General features: G+C 56.6%; 1 protein-coding gene across 1 annotated transcript in view; it reads left to right on the plus strand.

Annotated features, from left to right (window-relative positions):
* The first annotated feature begins 5,056 nt into the window (after positions 1 to 5,056).
* The window catches only part of KCNIP3 (potassium voltage-gated channel interacting protein 3), an 87,948-nt gene continuing 79,437 nt past the window's right edge, over positions 5,057 to 13,567 (plus strand). Inside the window, exon 1 of the mRNA XM_061168675.1 lies at positions 5,057 to 5,178. Within this exon, the coding sequence (XP_061024658.1) occupies positions 5,164 to 5,178 (15 nt within the window). The 5' untranslated portion in view covers positions 5,057 to 5,163. The remainder of the gene's footprint in view (positions 5,179 to 13,567) is intronic.

A 13,567-nucleotide genomic window follows, 5' to 3' on the forward strand; every position in this document is an offset into this window, starting at 1 on the left:
CTGTGAATTGGAAAAGGCTGCCACTCATTGAATTTAGTATCCAGAAACCTTGGCCTAGGGCATTGCACATGGACTTTTCAAAGGAGCTCAGTTCAGAGAGCATCAATGTGGGCTCTGGTAACCTGGGGGTGGGGTGGCACTCAGCAGGTGACAGACAGAAATAGCCACAGAGAGAAGTATATTACATACTTTCCCAGTTGTAAAATGCTGAGATCCTACAATGCTCATCCTACTTTATGTGTGAAACAAAGCCCCTTCGAGGTCACAGCCTCATCTCTTCTTATGACATTCCCTGAAGCAGGTGGGGATCGTCATCCTCGTTTCACAGTTGAGCAGATGAAGCTCTGAGAAGCTCTGTGGCTGATTCAAGGTCCCATAAGTTGAAGCCCCGCCAGGCCTTGATTCAGATGCCCTGACCCTGGTGGCCCTGGAGGTTTCCTCCTGGGCACGCTGTCAGCCCGCGTTCCCTGTGGGTGTGTGGGAGGGAGGCTCCGTCTCCCAGGAGATGTGATCCAAGTGTCCTTGCTGTCCCTGTGGCAGGAGGGATGACAGATTGGAGGCCCTGGGAGTTCTGCCAGCCTGGCCATCCCAGAGCAAAGGCCATGAGCAATGAGTGGCAGATTCTGCCAGAGAAATGCTACATGGGCCAGGGTGTCAGGTCCCGGGTGGCTGGCCGGTGTAGTTCCGTCTGGCTCCAGGTGTGCAAAGGAAGGGCCATACGGCTAGGGGCCTGCTCAGGCTACCTGAGGGGACAAACAGAGTTTCATTTATTGAGCTCTGAGTATAAATCGGGAAGTGTGCTGAGCACCCACATGTATTAGCTACGAGATAGACACTGTTATTTACCTATTTATGGTTGAGAAAACTAAGGCACAGGACTGGATGTGGGCTGAGTAGAAAGGGCACAACTTACCCCAAAGAATCAACTGATAATGGTGGCACTTTATAATTCAGGTGATACCTGAATTCTCTGGGTGGTCAAGGTCAGTGTCCCTCTTACCCTCCTGGACCCAGGGCCTGTGCTCTGAGCTCCTAGTGCCCTGGCTCTCCAGACCTGAATGCAGGGACTGAACCAGGAGGCTGGTGGTCAGCCTGGGCCACACCCCAGGAATGCTGGAATGAAGCCTCTTCTCCATGGCCCCTAATCCTTCCTTGCACTTCACGGATGTGCCACCCCTGGAGCAGTTAGCAGTTACCCATCTTACAAACACTGAGCACTGCAGCACCGGGGGAGGGGAAGGCAGGGTGTGCACAGAGATGACCCCACCCGGCCTCTGACTTCTGCCCACCAACGATGCACAATTTCAGCAGCCCGAGCCCTCACCATACTGAGGGTACCCAGGAGTCAGGCTTTGAGGTTGGGGGAGAGATTTGGGGGAGGTGAGATGAGCCCAAGGGGAGGGGTGGGGGACCCTCCCTTCGCATCAAGCCAGAAGGAAGGGGCTTTAAAGAAAGACTTCAGAGGCTTCCAGGTGTCCCCTGCAGTTTGAGAAATCCAGCGGACATGTCCCAGCCCCACCTGCGAGGTCTAAAGCGCAAGAGACAGGCTGGCTGCTTTGCCGGCAGAGCCAGGAAGAGGGCTGCTGGCCCAGACAAGGGCCTCGTGGGAGGGAGGGTCAGCTGGAGGCTGCCTGGGGGTGTGGACAAGCCTCAGCTGTGCGGAGATGGAGCTGCCTGGGGGGGTGGGGCTCCTTGGCACCCCTGAGACCTACGTGAAGTACCCTGGTCAGGGGGAAGGTGCAGAGGTGCCCAGTGATGGCCAGGCTCTGAGGACCCATGGAGGTGCCCGCAGGAGGGAGAGGTATACTTTCCAAACCCAGAGTGACGTTCAGGACAGCTCCAGTGGGAGGCCCCAGCCCACCTGAGCTGGGCGGAGGCCCGGGCTGTGCAGCAGGAGGGCTGGCCTTGAGCAGGGCCTGGACCCCAGCTGAGACTGTTGTCTGAGGTGAAGTGAGCAGCCGTATCTCCCTACCAAGCGGCATCCCGGGTCTGCCGGGTTTCCATCCAGCCGCCGGACGGCGGGCAGCGGAAGAGGTTTCCAGGGCCAGTGGAAGACACAAATCAGGCTGCATTAGGTGGCTTTCCAATTCCACAGCTGTGCCAGCTCATGGTGACACCCGAGTGCTGCGGTGTCCAGGGAAGCACTGTTCTGGGGTAACAGACGTTTCTTGAGCTCCCGTGGGGAGGGGCTTCAACGCGCCTGGTGAGACCCACCTCCACCCAGAGGGGGCCTTCCTCACAGGCAGGGGCTCTTGGCGGAGCAAGGGCCCAAACCCCGAAACTGTATGGAACATCTTTCTGTCTGTCTCTGTCTGTCTGTCTCTCTGTGCCCCTCAGCCAGGGGCAGGCAGAACCAGGGCCCAAAAGGGTCCGGAAGAAACATACAAACTGGGGCTCCGTGGGGCCAGGTTTTGGGTACTGAGGAGGAGGGGTGTGAACTTGGGCCTGGAGTGGAGAGGATTGTGTGAAACAATTGAGGAAGGTCCGGAAGACCCCCAAGGCTTGTGGGTAGGGGTGGTGTGAGCCCCTCGCCAAGATGGGATTAGAGTGAGGCCCTGAGCCGGCTCAGATGGCTTGCCACTGCTTCTTCTCAAATGCAAGCTACTCAGCCTTCCTCCAGGCTTGAAATGATCCCCTCCTTCCCCCTTCCAAACTCCCGCATCCTCGGGCTCGCCACTCTGCAGTGTGAGGAAAACCACAGCTGAAGCCTATCAGGCTGAAGAGTTCGTGGCCGACAAGGCGAGGTCGTCCTGAAGCCTTCCTTAACCTTTTTTGGGTCTGATGCACTGCCAAAGAATCTCCGGAAACTCCCAGACATTCTCAGGGAGAGTTCGCCGCTGCCCATGTGCCCACACCACTGTCGAGCCCGCTGAGGCCCACGTGGGGAGCCCTGCTCTGGGGTGTCCTTGACCTCCACGCTCTCCTGCCCTTTCTCATCCCTGCATTCCCCACAGGCCTGTGTGGGACCAGCTGGAAGCGCTCTAGAAAAGCCCCCGAGGGCGCTGGGGGAGGAGGGAGGATGGGGGGCACAGATCACGGCGGGGCACCCCCCCATGTGTGTTTTATGAGGTGCACCCCCTTGGTGGCAGCTGAAGTGGAAGGTACCCCAGGCCCAAGGGCATGGGGGCCTGGCGGGGGAGGGCGGCTGCCCTGTTTTCTTGTAGCTGGAAGCTCATTAGCTTGTTAATTCAGAAGAAAGCATCTCTGGGTAGGGGAAGTTCAGTCCTGATGCCAAACCTTGGGGGAGGGGCCTTCTCTGGTTCTACCTCTGAGGACCAGGCCATAACTAAGGCCAGGCCTGTCCTGGACGGCATGACTGGCAAGGTGTCCCAGTTGATGTATGGAGCGTGGGAGGTTTGGCGGGTCTTAGCCACGTGTTCACTTAGGGGTGAAAGGAATAGGCTTTTTGCACCAGCTTTGTCACTTTCTAGCCTATGACCTTGGGCAAATCCTTTAACTTTTCTGGGTCTCACTTTCATCATCTGCGGAGATAATGACACTTCCCTGCCAAGGCCACTGTGAGGACTCAACATGTTCAGGGAATCCCTGCTTGCTCAGAGCCAAGGTCACCAGGTGAAAAGGCCCCCAGGCTCGCAAGGAGCTCGGCCTCTGAGCCTGACCCTACAGCTGCCCTCACCTCTTCCAGGGCACAGCCATGGAGGTGGGGGGGGGTGGTCCAGGGTCTGCTGAGTTCCTGCCTGGCATGAGGCCCAGGAGGTCCTGGAAGTCCAGCGGGGCCAGACACCCGGGCTGCCTCCTGGTCTAGAAATAGTCCTCCTCCCTCCGTGGGTAAACAGCTCCAGACTATTTTCTTCCTCCCAGGATCTGAAAGTTGGAGCTGATTGGCTGGCTCAAAAAAAAAAAAAAAAAAACACCCAAAAACAAAAAACAAAAAAAAAGAAGGGCGCGCAAGTGCTCTTGTGTGCGCAGAGGAGGGGGTGTCTCAGGGCTCTGTTTCCAGGGGAACCAGTGGCACAGGCTGGCTCCTTCCTCAGGGTGCAGAAAAGAGAAACTTGGCTGAGGTTTCAGGCACCTGGCTCCTGGGCGGTTTCCCTGGGGGCTGAGCAAATGCCCAGGAGTCTGCCCTCCTGAGGGGCAGCAAGGGTCCCCCCTCCCCAGGATGCTCAGGGGCCCTCACCCCTTTCCTCCACCACCACAAGCCCCAGGAGGTCTGGTCAGGTCCCTCAGCTGTCCTGATGTGGTCCCAACCTGAGACACGGACAATGGGAACAGATGCCAGGCTCCCTGGAGAGTATAACGAGCTCAGGTTTGGAGAGGGCTCCCTTACGGCAAGGCCCCGCGTGCGGTGAAAGGAGATAAGTAAGGGTGGGGCACCCATGAAACTAGTTGAAGGACCCCTGCCTGTGACCCATGTGATGTGGCTCTGGTAGCCATCACCATCTCTGGGTGGTGAGCCCCCATCAGTGGGGCCATTGAGGGCACAGTGCCCAGAGCGATGTCCCCACCAGGAGGATGCTCCGGATGCCAGGGGTGCCCAGGGGTCATCTGCAGGGTGGCTGGAGGGACACCAGGGAGATCCCCCTCCACAGCCCACCTGACTGCAATGGCCCGAGGTCATGGGGGGGGGTCACTCCACCTGGTGTCCATAGGGAACCAGTAGGATGAGAGAGGGGGCAGCAAGGAGGGGAGGGCTGGCCTCTGCGCGCTCCACTGCCGCGCCCCCCCGTGCTGGGACAGGAACTTGTGCCGGAGCTCCCTGCCCCCAGCCCGGGCTCTCGACAAGCCCCCACCCCTCCCCGCTCCAAGGGTGGGGAGCAGAGTGTGTGCTAGAGACAGACGGGGCGGGGGAGGGGGACACACGGAGAGAGACCCCCGGCGACAGGCTGAGAGGGCAGGGTTAGGAGTGGTTTATACCCAGAGTGTGGGACGGAGAGCCTGGGAGAGAGACGGAAAAGATGCGAAAGGGAGAGGGAGAGACACACACGGGGGGAGGTTGAGCGGGGGAGGAGACAGAGCAGAAGGGGCGGAGCTTAGGGTAGAAGCGCGCCTGGAGGGCGGGTGGATAGGGGGCGGGCGCGGAGCCGCCGAACAATTACGTCTGGGTCCCAGCAAACATGAGGCAGCTGCCAGCCCGGCCCGGCAGTCCTGTTCTCCTCGGCTGCGCAGTGGGGAAGCCGGCAACAGTTTCCTCCGGTGCCCAGGATGCAGCGGGCCAAGGTAGGCGCCGGCGCGGGTGGGGAGCGGGAGCTTCTGGGGGTTGTCCTGGACTCGGGAGCCTTGCTGTGCCTCCTCCTTTGACCCCATCCCCCGCTGTCTCCTGTAGGGTCGCTTTTGGGAAAGTAAGTGTTGGGGTGTCCTGGCTGGGAGGCTAGACTCCTGGGGCCCCCTTTGGACGGCAGGGGCTTTAGGTATTTGTGGAACAGAAGCTGGACGGAGGAGGAGCTTGGGGTCAGCCACCTGGTTCAGTTAAGTCCCTGGGACAAGTGCCAGAGTGCTGACCCTGAGCCTGGGCCCATGGCCTTTTGCGTTGGGGGAAGGCTGAGTGCTGGGAGGGGGTGTCTTACGCTTGAAGGCTGGTCAGCGAGTGCATCGTTTAATTATCCAAGTAATTAATGAATATCCACTTCCTAAAGGGCTAGGAGACCCCTGACAAGGACGAATGTGATTAGTTCCTACTCTGTGGGGCTCTTGGGAGGTTGGAGACAGAGAGTGCAAGGAAAATGCCTGGAACAAAGTTCAAGAGATGGTAGCCAGGTGTTGGGAAGGATGAAGGATAATTAAATGAAGAATAAAGAGGGAAAGGAAAATAAGCTAACCCTCAGAATAGGTAACACTCAGAAAATCTGTCCTGATGCCTTGCCAGCTCCCCACGTGTTTGGGACAGTCTTGCTTTGGAGGGAAGAAGAAACACCAGGATTAGATCTGGCTGCTCGTAACAGAACAGCCCAAATAACAGTGGTTTGAGCAAGGTTGCTTGCATTTCTCTCTCATGCAGAAGTCCGGAGGGAGGCAATAGAAGGCTGGCACGGAAGCCCTACGGTCAGCAGGGACTAGGCTCCATCTGTCTCACTGGCTTCCATTCTTGAGGTTACCTTAAGGTCCAAAATGGCTGCTGGAGCTCCAGCCAGCACATACAAGCAGCAGGAAGTAGAAAGAAGGGCAAAAATAAATCTCAACTAAAATCAGGGTTTTGTGGGTAAGGAAGAATGGATACTGGGCTGGCATCTGGCAGTCTCCCCCAACTCCACCCCACCCCACCCAGAGATGGATTCCTGCCTCTCTGTCACCCATGAGGACAAGCAGCCCAGAGTGGGCTTGTGGCTGCTGATTCCAGGCCACACTACCCCAGAGCCCCAGGCCACCCCTGCTCTGTCTGCTCCATTGCTCAGGGGTGCCAGGAGGATTGGCAGAAGTGCTGACAGGAAACCCTTCGAGGCTGGCGACAGGGCATGTTGAAAAGGTATTTTCTCTCCAGGCACCTTAAGTCTCTCCCACAACCTTCAGGCAGACAGGGCAGAAGTAGAGAAACTTAGCGCCTTGTTGCACGCACACTCACATGCCATGTGCTCACTGCACACACCTGCCACAGCTGGCACAGGTAACATGCATCCAGAGTCGTCAGTATGAACATGCAATGCACAGCCATGCCCTGCGACTGTGCCCACAGTTGCCTGTGCTGCACACCTGCGTGCACACAGAGGTGGGGGTTTCTACAGAGTCAGGCTGCACGCAGGTGTGCACGCAGCCCACTCTGCCCACCAGGCATGGGTCAATCCTCCTTCTCTTGCCTTTCCTCTGCCGGCCCTACCTGCCAGGAGGCCACTCCCTGTCCCTGCCAGATGGGTGGAGTGAGTTGCTCAAGTCCCGCAGGTGCATCTGCCCCTTCCCTTGGCCATTGTGACCCCACACTGGCCTTCGCCTTCCCTCACAGCCGGGCCCCAGCGGATCTCGCGGTGCCTGCCGGGGGCCCTCCTGCAGCTGGGCTGGCCAGAGGCTGGAGTGGGCCCCTCACCTTCTGGTGCTGGGCCAGGCAGGGACAGTGGTCTGAGGGAAGCCACCATTGGGTCCCTCACCAAGGTCAGCAGGAGGATTATGAAAATCACCTTCCCCTCTAGTGGCAACAGGGACTACGGTTCAGAGCACAGGCTGGGAGTTGCCTGACTCATCCACCCTCAGTGCCTGTCACTGTCATTTGTGGATCCTCACAATGTCCTGGGAGGGCAGGCACTGCCACTTCCCCTTTCACAGACATGAGGCTCCAGTGCGGTGGGGACGGGGGGGCGGGGCTCATCCAGCCCAGCACCAGGACTTGAGCTCCGTGAACTCTTAGGAGAAAGGAGCAAAGAGAACTGCAGGCTCTGCTCCTGGGTCTTCAGGGAGTGATGTCTTCATGACCCGGCATGTCCATCAGGACCCGCTACCTGCCCAGGTTCCTGCCTTCTTGCAGGGCATTTGTGGGAGGTGGGCCCTAATCTTCTCCCCTATTTCCAAAGTAATCAAAGCCCTGAAGTGTAATGGGGAGTGAGGTGGCTCTGACTGTTCTCTAGGTGGAGCCTGGGACAAGGTCAAGGCTGAAGGGCAGGAGCCCTGAGGTGGCCACTCCTCCCTCCATGGTCTTTCCAGCAGGCTCTGCACCTGCATTATTTCCCTGGACCCCCAGGCAGCCCCGAGGTCGCTCTTGGTATTGCATTCCCTTTACAGATGAGGAAACTGAGGCCCACCCATGATTGCAAGCTATAAAGTGTTACAGCTGGGATTTGAACCCTGCTCTGTCTTGCTCTAAAGCTCAGTTGCCTAGGGCTTGGGGGGATGGATGGGGAAGTCATGGGAGAAGGCTACAGGGAGAGAGGGGCGTGCCTGTGACCAGGCAGCTGAGGAGGTGCCCCATCCTAGTGGGGGGCTGGCTCCATGGAGTTGTGGCCTGTTGCACCCTCCGAATCCTTTAAAGAGTGCACATAAGTCAGATCCCGCCCCTGGCCACGTCTCCTGGTTAGCCATGTGACCTTGAGCCAGCCACAGCCCCTTGTCTGGGCTGCAGATCCAGAGCTGCAAAGGAAAGGACCCCAGTGTTTTGAAATCAGGAGCCCTTTCCTCATCAAAATCTTCTGCAAGAGAGGGAGCTGCTTTGCCACCTCGGGCTGGCTTGGGGCCCATCTACTCTCCCGCCCTACCCCAAGGCATCTCTGGTGATGCCCATGAGCAGCTGCAGAGCCCTGAATGTGGCCTCTGTGAGGAAGAGGGGCAGCCTTGGTTTCCAAGACAAAGAAAGGAGAAGGGAAAGAACTTGGCAAGTCTTCCTTTGCTGGTCCTCCAGCCCTGGGCCGGAAGGAGACAGAGCAGAAAGGAGGGCGCAGTGTGGAGTGAGTCACTGTGTTGTCCTCCCCATCTCCCCATCCCCAGCTGACTGATGTTTCTCTGGAACAGGTGCATCTGTCAGCTGTGATCAGCCCACATCCTAGAGCGCCACAGAGCGGCCATGTGACAGGGAGAGAACCAAGGGGACCTGCAGGCGCCAGAGTTGGAGGGGGGTTGCTGAGCTGAGCTGAGCAGGACAGCTGAGAGGGGCCTGTCCCGTCTCCCGGTTGGCCCAACCTCCCCGCTCTGATCTGTTGCCTGAAGTCTCTGCCCAGCCCTCCCCTCCATCAGGCTGGCCCGCGCCTGTGCCGTGCTCAGCTAGGCAGAGCAGCTGCTGGCCTTTGCCGGCCTCATCTCCAGCTCTGCGGCCGCCCCCTGTCCTCCCCTGCTTCCAGCACATGCCCCCGGGCAGGCAAGGGGTAAATCTGAGTCCCCGCTGCTGGTGCTATGCCTGGCCCTGTTTTAAGATCCTCTCTTGGGACTTCCCTGGTGGTCCAGTGGTTAAGACTCCACACTTCCATTGCAGGGGGCATGGGTTCGATCCCTGGCTGGGGAACTAAGATCCCGCATGCTGTGGGGTGAGGCCAAAAAGAAATCCTCTCTCAAGATGGGCACTCTGGGCAGTGATCCCAGAGAGCCAAAATCTAGCCCCAACTCTGCCCAAGTGACTCTGTGAGCTCGGGCAGGGTCCATCCCCTCCCTGGGCCTCAGTCTCCCCATCTGAGCCTCAGATGCGCTCATAGCCTCTGCCAGGCCCCCACTTGAGGTCGGGCCCTGTGCTGAGCAGTGGCGGCTGGGTGTAGAGGTGGGGGGGGGGGCCACTACCAAAAGCTCCATGATGCTGTGATGCAGATCGCCCCACCACACACTTATGCCTCCTGGCCTGTCACAAGGCCCACCCCCGCTATTTGTAATTGACAAGCCCGGCCAGGAGCGAAGGTGGCTGCGGAGATAACACAGCTGCACCTCGCCAGCTGTTAGCCCAGCTCTGCATCAGCAGATCTGGGCTCAGTCCCAGCCCCCTCATTCCCTAGCTGTGTGTCCTCAGACAAGTTATTTAGCTCCTCTGTTCCATGGTCTCCTCGTTTTCCTGGAGGAAATGTCATCGACCTCCTAGATAAATAAGATCCTACACCAACCCGCTTAACACAGCCCCTGGCACATTGCGAGAGCTCCGTAAATGGTGGGAGTGTCAGTGTTATCAGTTTTGGATTACTGAGTAGAGCCTGGGAAGGGCTCCCCAGCGGGAGAGTGTGGTCAGTGGGTAGCTCTGAGTCCACCCCTGGGTTGATGAGAAGCCCTCATTGCCTGGGCAGCAAGAGGCAGGTGAAGAGCTAGTGTCCTGGCTGAGGTGGCAGCTTCAGAGGCAGGGCAGGGCCAACCCAGTCCTCCCCTCCCCTGCTCCAGTGCTCTGGGAGGGGCGGCACCCAGGCGTGTGTGTGTGTGTGTGTGTGTGTGTGTGTGTGCGCGCGCCTGTGTTCTGCAGGGACTCATGACAATCTCAGCTCCCCTCTCAGGAGGCAGGCCGCCTGGCCCGTATCTGTTGGTGCTCAGGGGTGGGAGGAGAATCGAGGCTCCCTAAAGCCTCCCTATCCCAAATCCTCGGGGCCCGCACGACACAACGCCCACTGCCACTTCCTGCCATCTGTCCCAAGTGATGGAGATAGAGCAAGCAAAGATGAGTGGGCGTTCAGTGAGCTTGCCTGCAGGAGCGCCCATGGACGAGGTCAGGGCGCCAGGCAGCCCCACAGCTCGGCAGGGCTGCACGTCCCCGCTGGCCCAGGCTCTGGCCTCGAGGCAGCCCCAGCCCCACCCTCCCACCCCGGAAAGGAGGGAGATTGTGAACCCCAGACTCCTTCCTCCCACAGACAAGGCCCAGAATTTCCTATCCGGTGGGATAAGCACTCTAAACCTTAGCTGCACTTTCAGATTGGCTGAGGAGCTTTATAAAAATAGAGCAGCACAGGCCCCACTGAATCAATAATGCAGCCCCCGGGTGGGCAGAGGTGGGGAAGTCTCCCAGGTGATTCTGATGTGCAACCAGCTGAGCAGAGCGAGTTGGGTGTCCCCGCTGATGTCACTGGGCCCTGGGCTTGGCCCTGCCCCTTGCACTGAGCATCAGAAGGGTGAAGAATAGTGCTAATCACTCCTGCTTGGGGGGGGTTGTATATGTCACCTCGTTTAACCTTCTCCATAGTCCCGTGAAGCCCTGTTATTATCCCCATTTTACAGATGAGCAAACTGAGGATCAGGGTGGTCAAGTACTCTGTCCAATGTGGCCCAGCCAGGAGGTGAGGGTCCAGGATTCAAGTCCTTGTCTGGCTGACCGCAGACCTCTTCCCACTGTACTGACTGAAATAACGTCAACCAGCTTGAAATTCCCCCTCCTCAGCTAAGTGTGTCTTCTGAACCAGCATCCAGTGGGTCCTGGTGGCTCTTACGAAACTCTTCATGCTGTGTCTCATGCATAAATATCTGTAAACATTTGGGAGAAGTTAGCTGTGCCTTTTGCATATGCATTAACTCAATAACATTGCCTCTGAGGAAGGGAGCCTGGATGTTCTCGCCCCAAAGGCTGCCGCGTGCCCACAGGTCACCTCTGCCGAGCCTTCCCTGAGATGCTCTTTGGGGGTTCTCTGGAGCCCAGCTGGCGAGAACCACAGAAACTGAGCCAGCTGCTCAATGGTCTGGCCTTGGAGTGCCCCTAACGGCCTGACAGATGGGCTTCCACAGGACGGAGCTATGCACGCTGGCCATGGGGCAGTGAGCAGGGGCAGCCACCCTGTGGACCACTGGCCTTGCTGGGGGCCTGTTGGGGGTGAGGAGCCACAAGGTGGGATGTCCCGGTCCAGGTCCCAGTGGTTTGTTTAAAATGATCTGGCCTCTTTCTATGGGGTGGTGAAAACTCTCAGATGATGGTTGAGAATGGAGTGTCCTCGTGGAGAATCTGGACCACATGTAGGGGGAGCTGGAAGGCATGAGGGGTTGTTCTGCTTCTGGTACCCATCTCCATGGTGACAATGTCACAGTTACTGAGGAGTTACCTTGACCCTTCCATCACTACCTACACCTACAGCAGATCCTAAATACTCATCATGCTGATATTTCCACCACCCATCCCGTTGCCTGGGCCTGGCTCAACCCCCCCACCATAGTCCCCTCAACTTGGGCAGCCCCCCAAGTTAGCCACTTGCCTCATTGTCCCCTAGTTCTCTTCCACACTCCACCAGACCTTTCACCAGAAAGGTTGTTTCACCTTTCTGAAACAACTCTGACTGACGCTAGCCTGGACTTGGGTGGGAAAGAGGAGCTGGGGTCAGGGTGTGCCCTGGCAGCGGGAGGCTGCCCCACACCCCCCAACTGGCAGGTCTGAGAACCATCTAGAACAGTGCTGGCCAATAGAAATGCATTACAAGGCACAGGTATCATTTTAAATGGTCCGGCAGACACATTAAAGAAAGTAAAAAAAAATTATTTTTAATAATATATTTTATTTAACTCAATGTAAATATTATTTCAACGTGTAATCAATATAAAAATTATTAATGAGCTATTTTACATTCTACTAAGAAGGATTTGAAACCCAGTGTGTATTTGCACTGATGGCACATCTGAATTTGGACTAACCCCATTTCAAATGTTCAGTAGTCACATGCGGGGAGTGGTCACTGTACGGGACACCTCAGTCCGTGCTCAGCCTCCAAATTCCCTAGCTGTTTGTACTCTGCCTTTACCGATTTGGTTTTATCTGCCACAACCTGTGCTATTGTTTCTTATTTTTCCTTTAAATTAACTCACATTTTAAATTTCAGTAAGTTCATTTAAAAGGGAATCTGTAAATCATTATCGTAAAAGGAGAGCTAGTAGCAGTCGCTGAGGTAACCATAACAACGCCATGAAAACAAAACAACAGCATTAAATTCCCGCCCCTATGTGGGCTGCTGAGTCTCAGAGCTGGAGCTAGAGGGATGCTACGGGCACCCAGAGTCTAAGTCATGCCCTGTACCAGGCACGAGATTCTCCCAGGTGCTCCATCCCCTCCAGCCAAAGCCCAGCAGGACACACCTGAAGGTGAACAAGTTGGTTGACTCCTTGTTGCCCTTGGCCGAGAGAGAACACACACCACGGGTAACATGGTGAGCTTGGTGAGAGGGTGTGAGAAAGTCCTATTACAGGATTTGGGCTTCAGCTGGGCAATTTGCAGGAGGGCCTACGGAACCTCGAAAGATTGGTGTGAGCGTTAAATAAAGCACCCAGCTCAGTACCTGCTGGAAAGTAGGTGCATCGCCAGTGCAGTGCCCTTTCTGTCCCTCCTCTGCTCCCCACAGACCCGGGGACTTGGAAGGAAGCTGAGACCTGCCCTTGGACCCCACTGGCCGGGCAGGAGCTGCAAGTCTGGGGTGAGTGGGTGGAAATGGCTCAGACCACCTGCAGCCCCTGCCCTGAGGGAACCTTGTGAGCCTCCAAGGAGACTGCAGGTCCCCGGGGCCAGCCTAGGGCCATTTCTGGGACCTGGCCCACAATGCTTACATGGCCAGATGTACTGCTGGGGACGCTGTGTGACCTCAGGCCCCAGATCTTCTGGCTTCACTGGTCTCTGCCACCCAACTCTGACCATCCCCTGAGGCCCATGGAGGATGGAGGGATGGCTCCATCCGCTGTTAAAATGCATCAAGCAAGAGCAGGAGGGGAGAAGGTCTCAGGCAAATTATGAAGAGAGCATTAGGGGGCTTTCACCGGGGCATTTTAGGGTATTTATTGAGGGTTTTGTGTGTGTTTGTATTTTTTAAGTATTCTTTTTTTTGTATGTACGAGAGTATTTTTTTAATGGAAACTTTATTGAGATCATTGTAGACTCACTTGCAGTTGTAAGAAATAAAACAGCCCCTAAGGCTGGACAGGAATAAAGATGCAGACTTAGAGAATGGACATGAGGACATGGGGAGGGAAGGGTAAGCTGGGACGAAGTGAGAGAGTGGCATGGACATATATACACTACCAAATGTAAAATAGATAGCTAGTGGGAAGCAGCTGCACAGCACAGGGAGATCAGCTCGGTGCTTTGTGACCACCTAGAGGGGTGGGATAGGGAGGGTGGGAGGGAGACACAAGAGGAGGAGATATGGGGACATATGTGTATGTATAGCTGATTCACTTTGTTATACAGCAGAAACTAACACACCATTGTAAAGCAATTCTACTCCAATAAAGATGTAAAATAAAAGAAAGTAAAACAGCCCCTAGGTACCCT

The sequence above is a fragment of the Eubalaena glacialis genome, chromosome 14 (assembly GCF_028564815.1).
Source record: "Eubalaena glacialis isolate mEubGla1 chromosome 14, mEubGla1.1.hap2.+ XY, whole genome shotgun sequence".
In the NCBI taxonomy this organism is placed as follows: Eukaryota; Metazoa; Chordata; class Mammalia; order Artiodactyla; family Balaenidae; genus Eubalaena; species Eubalaena glacialis.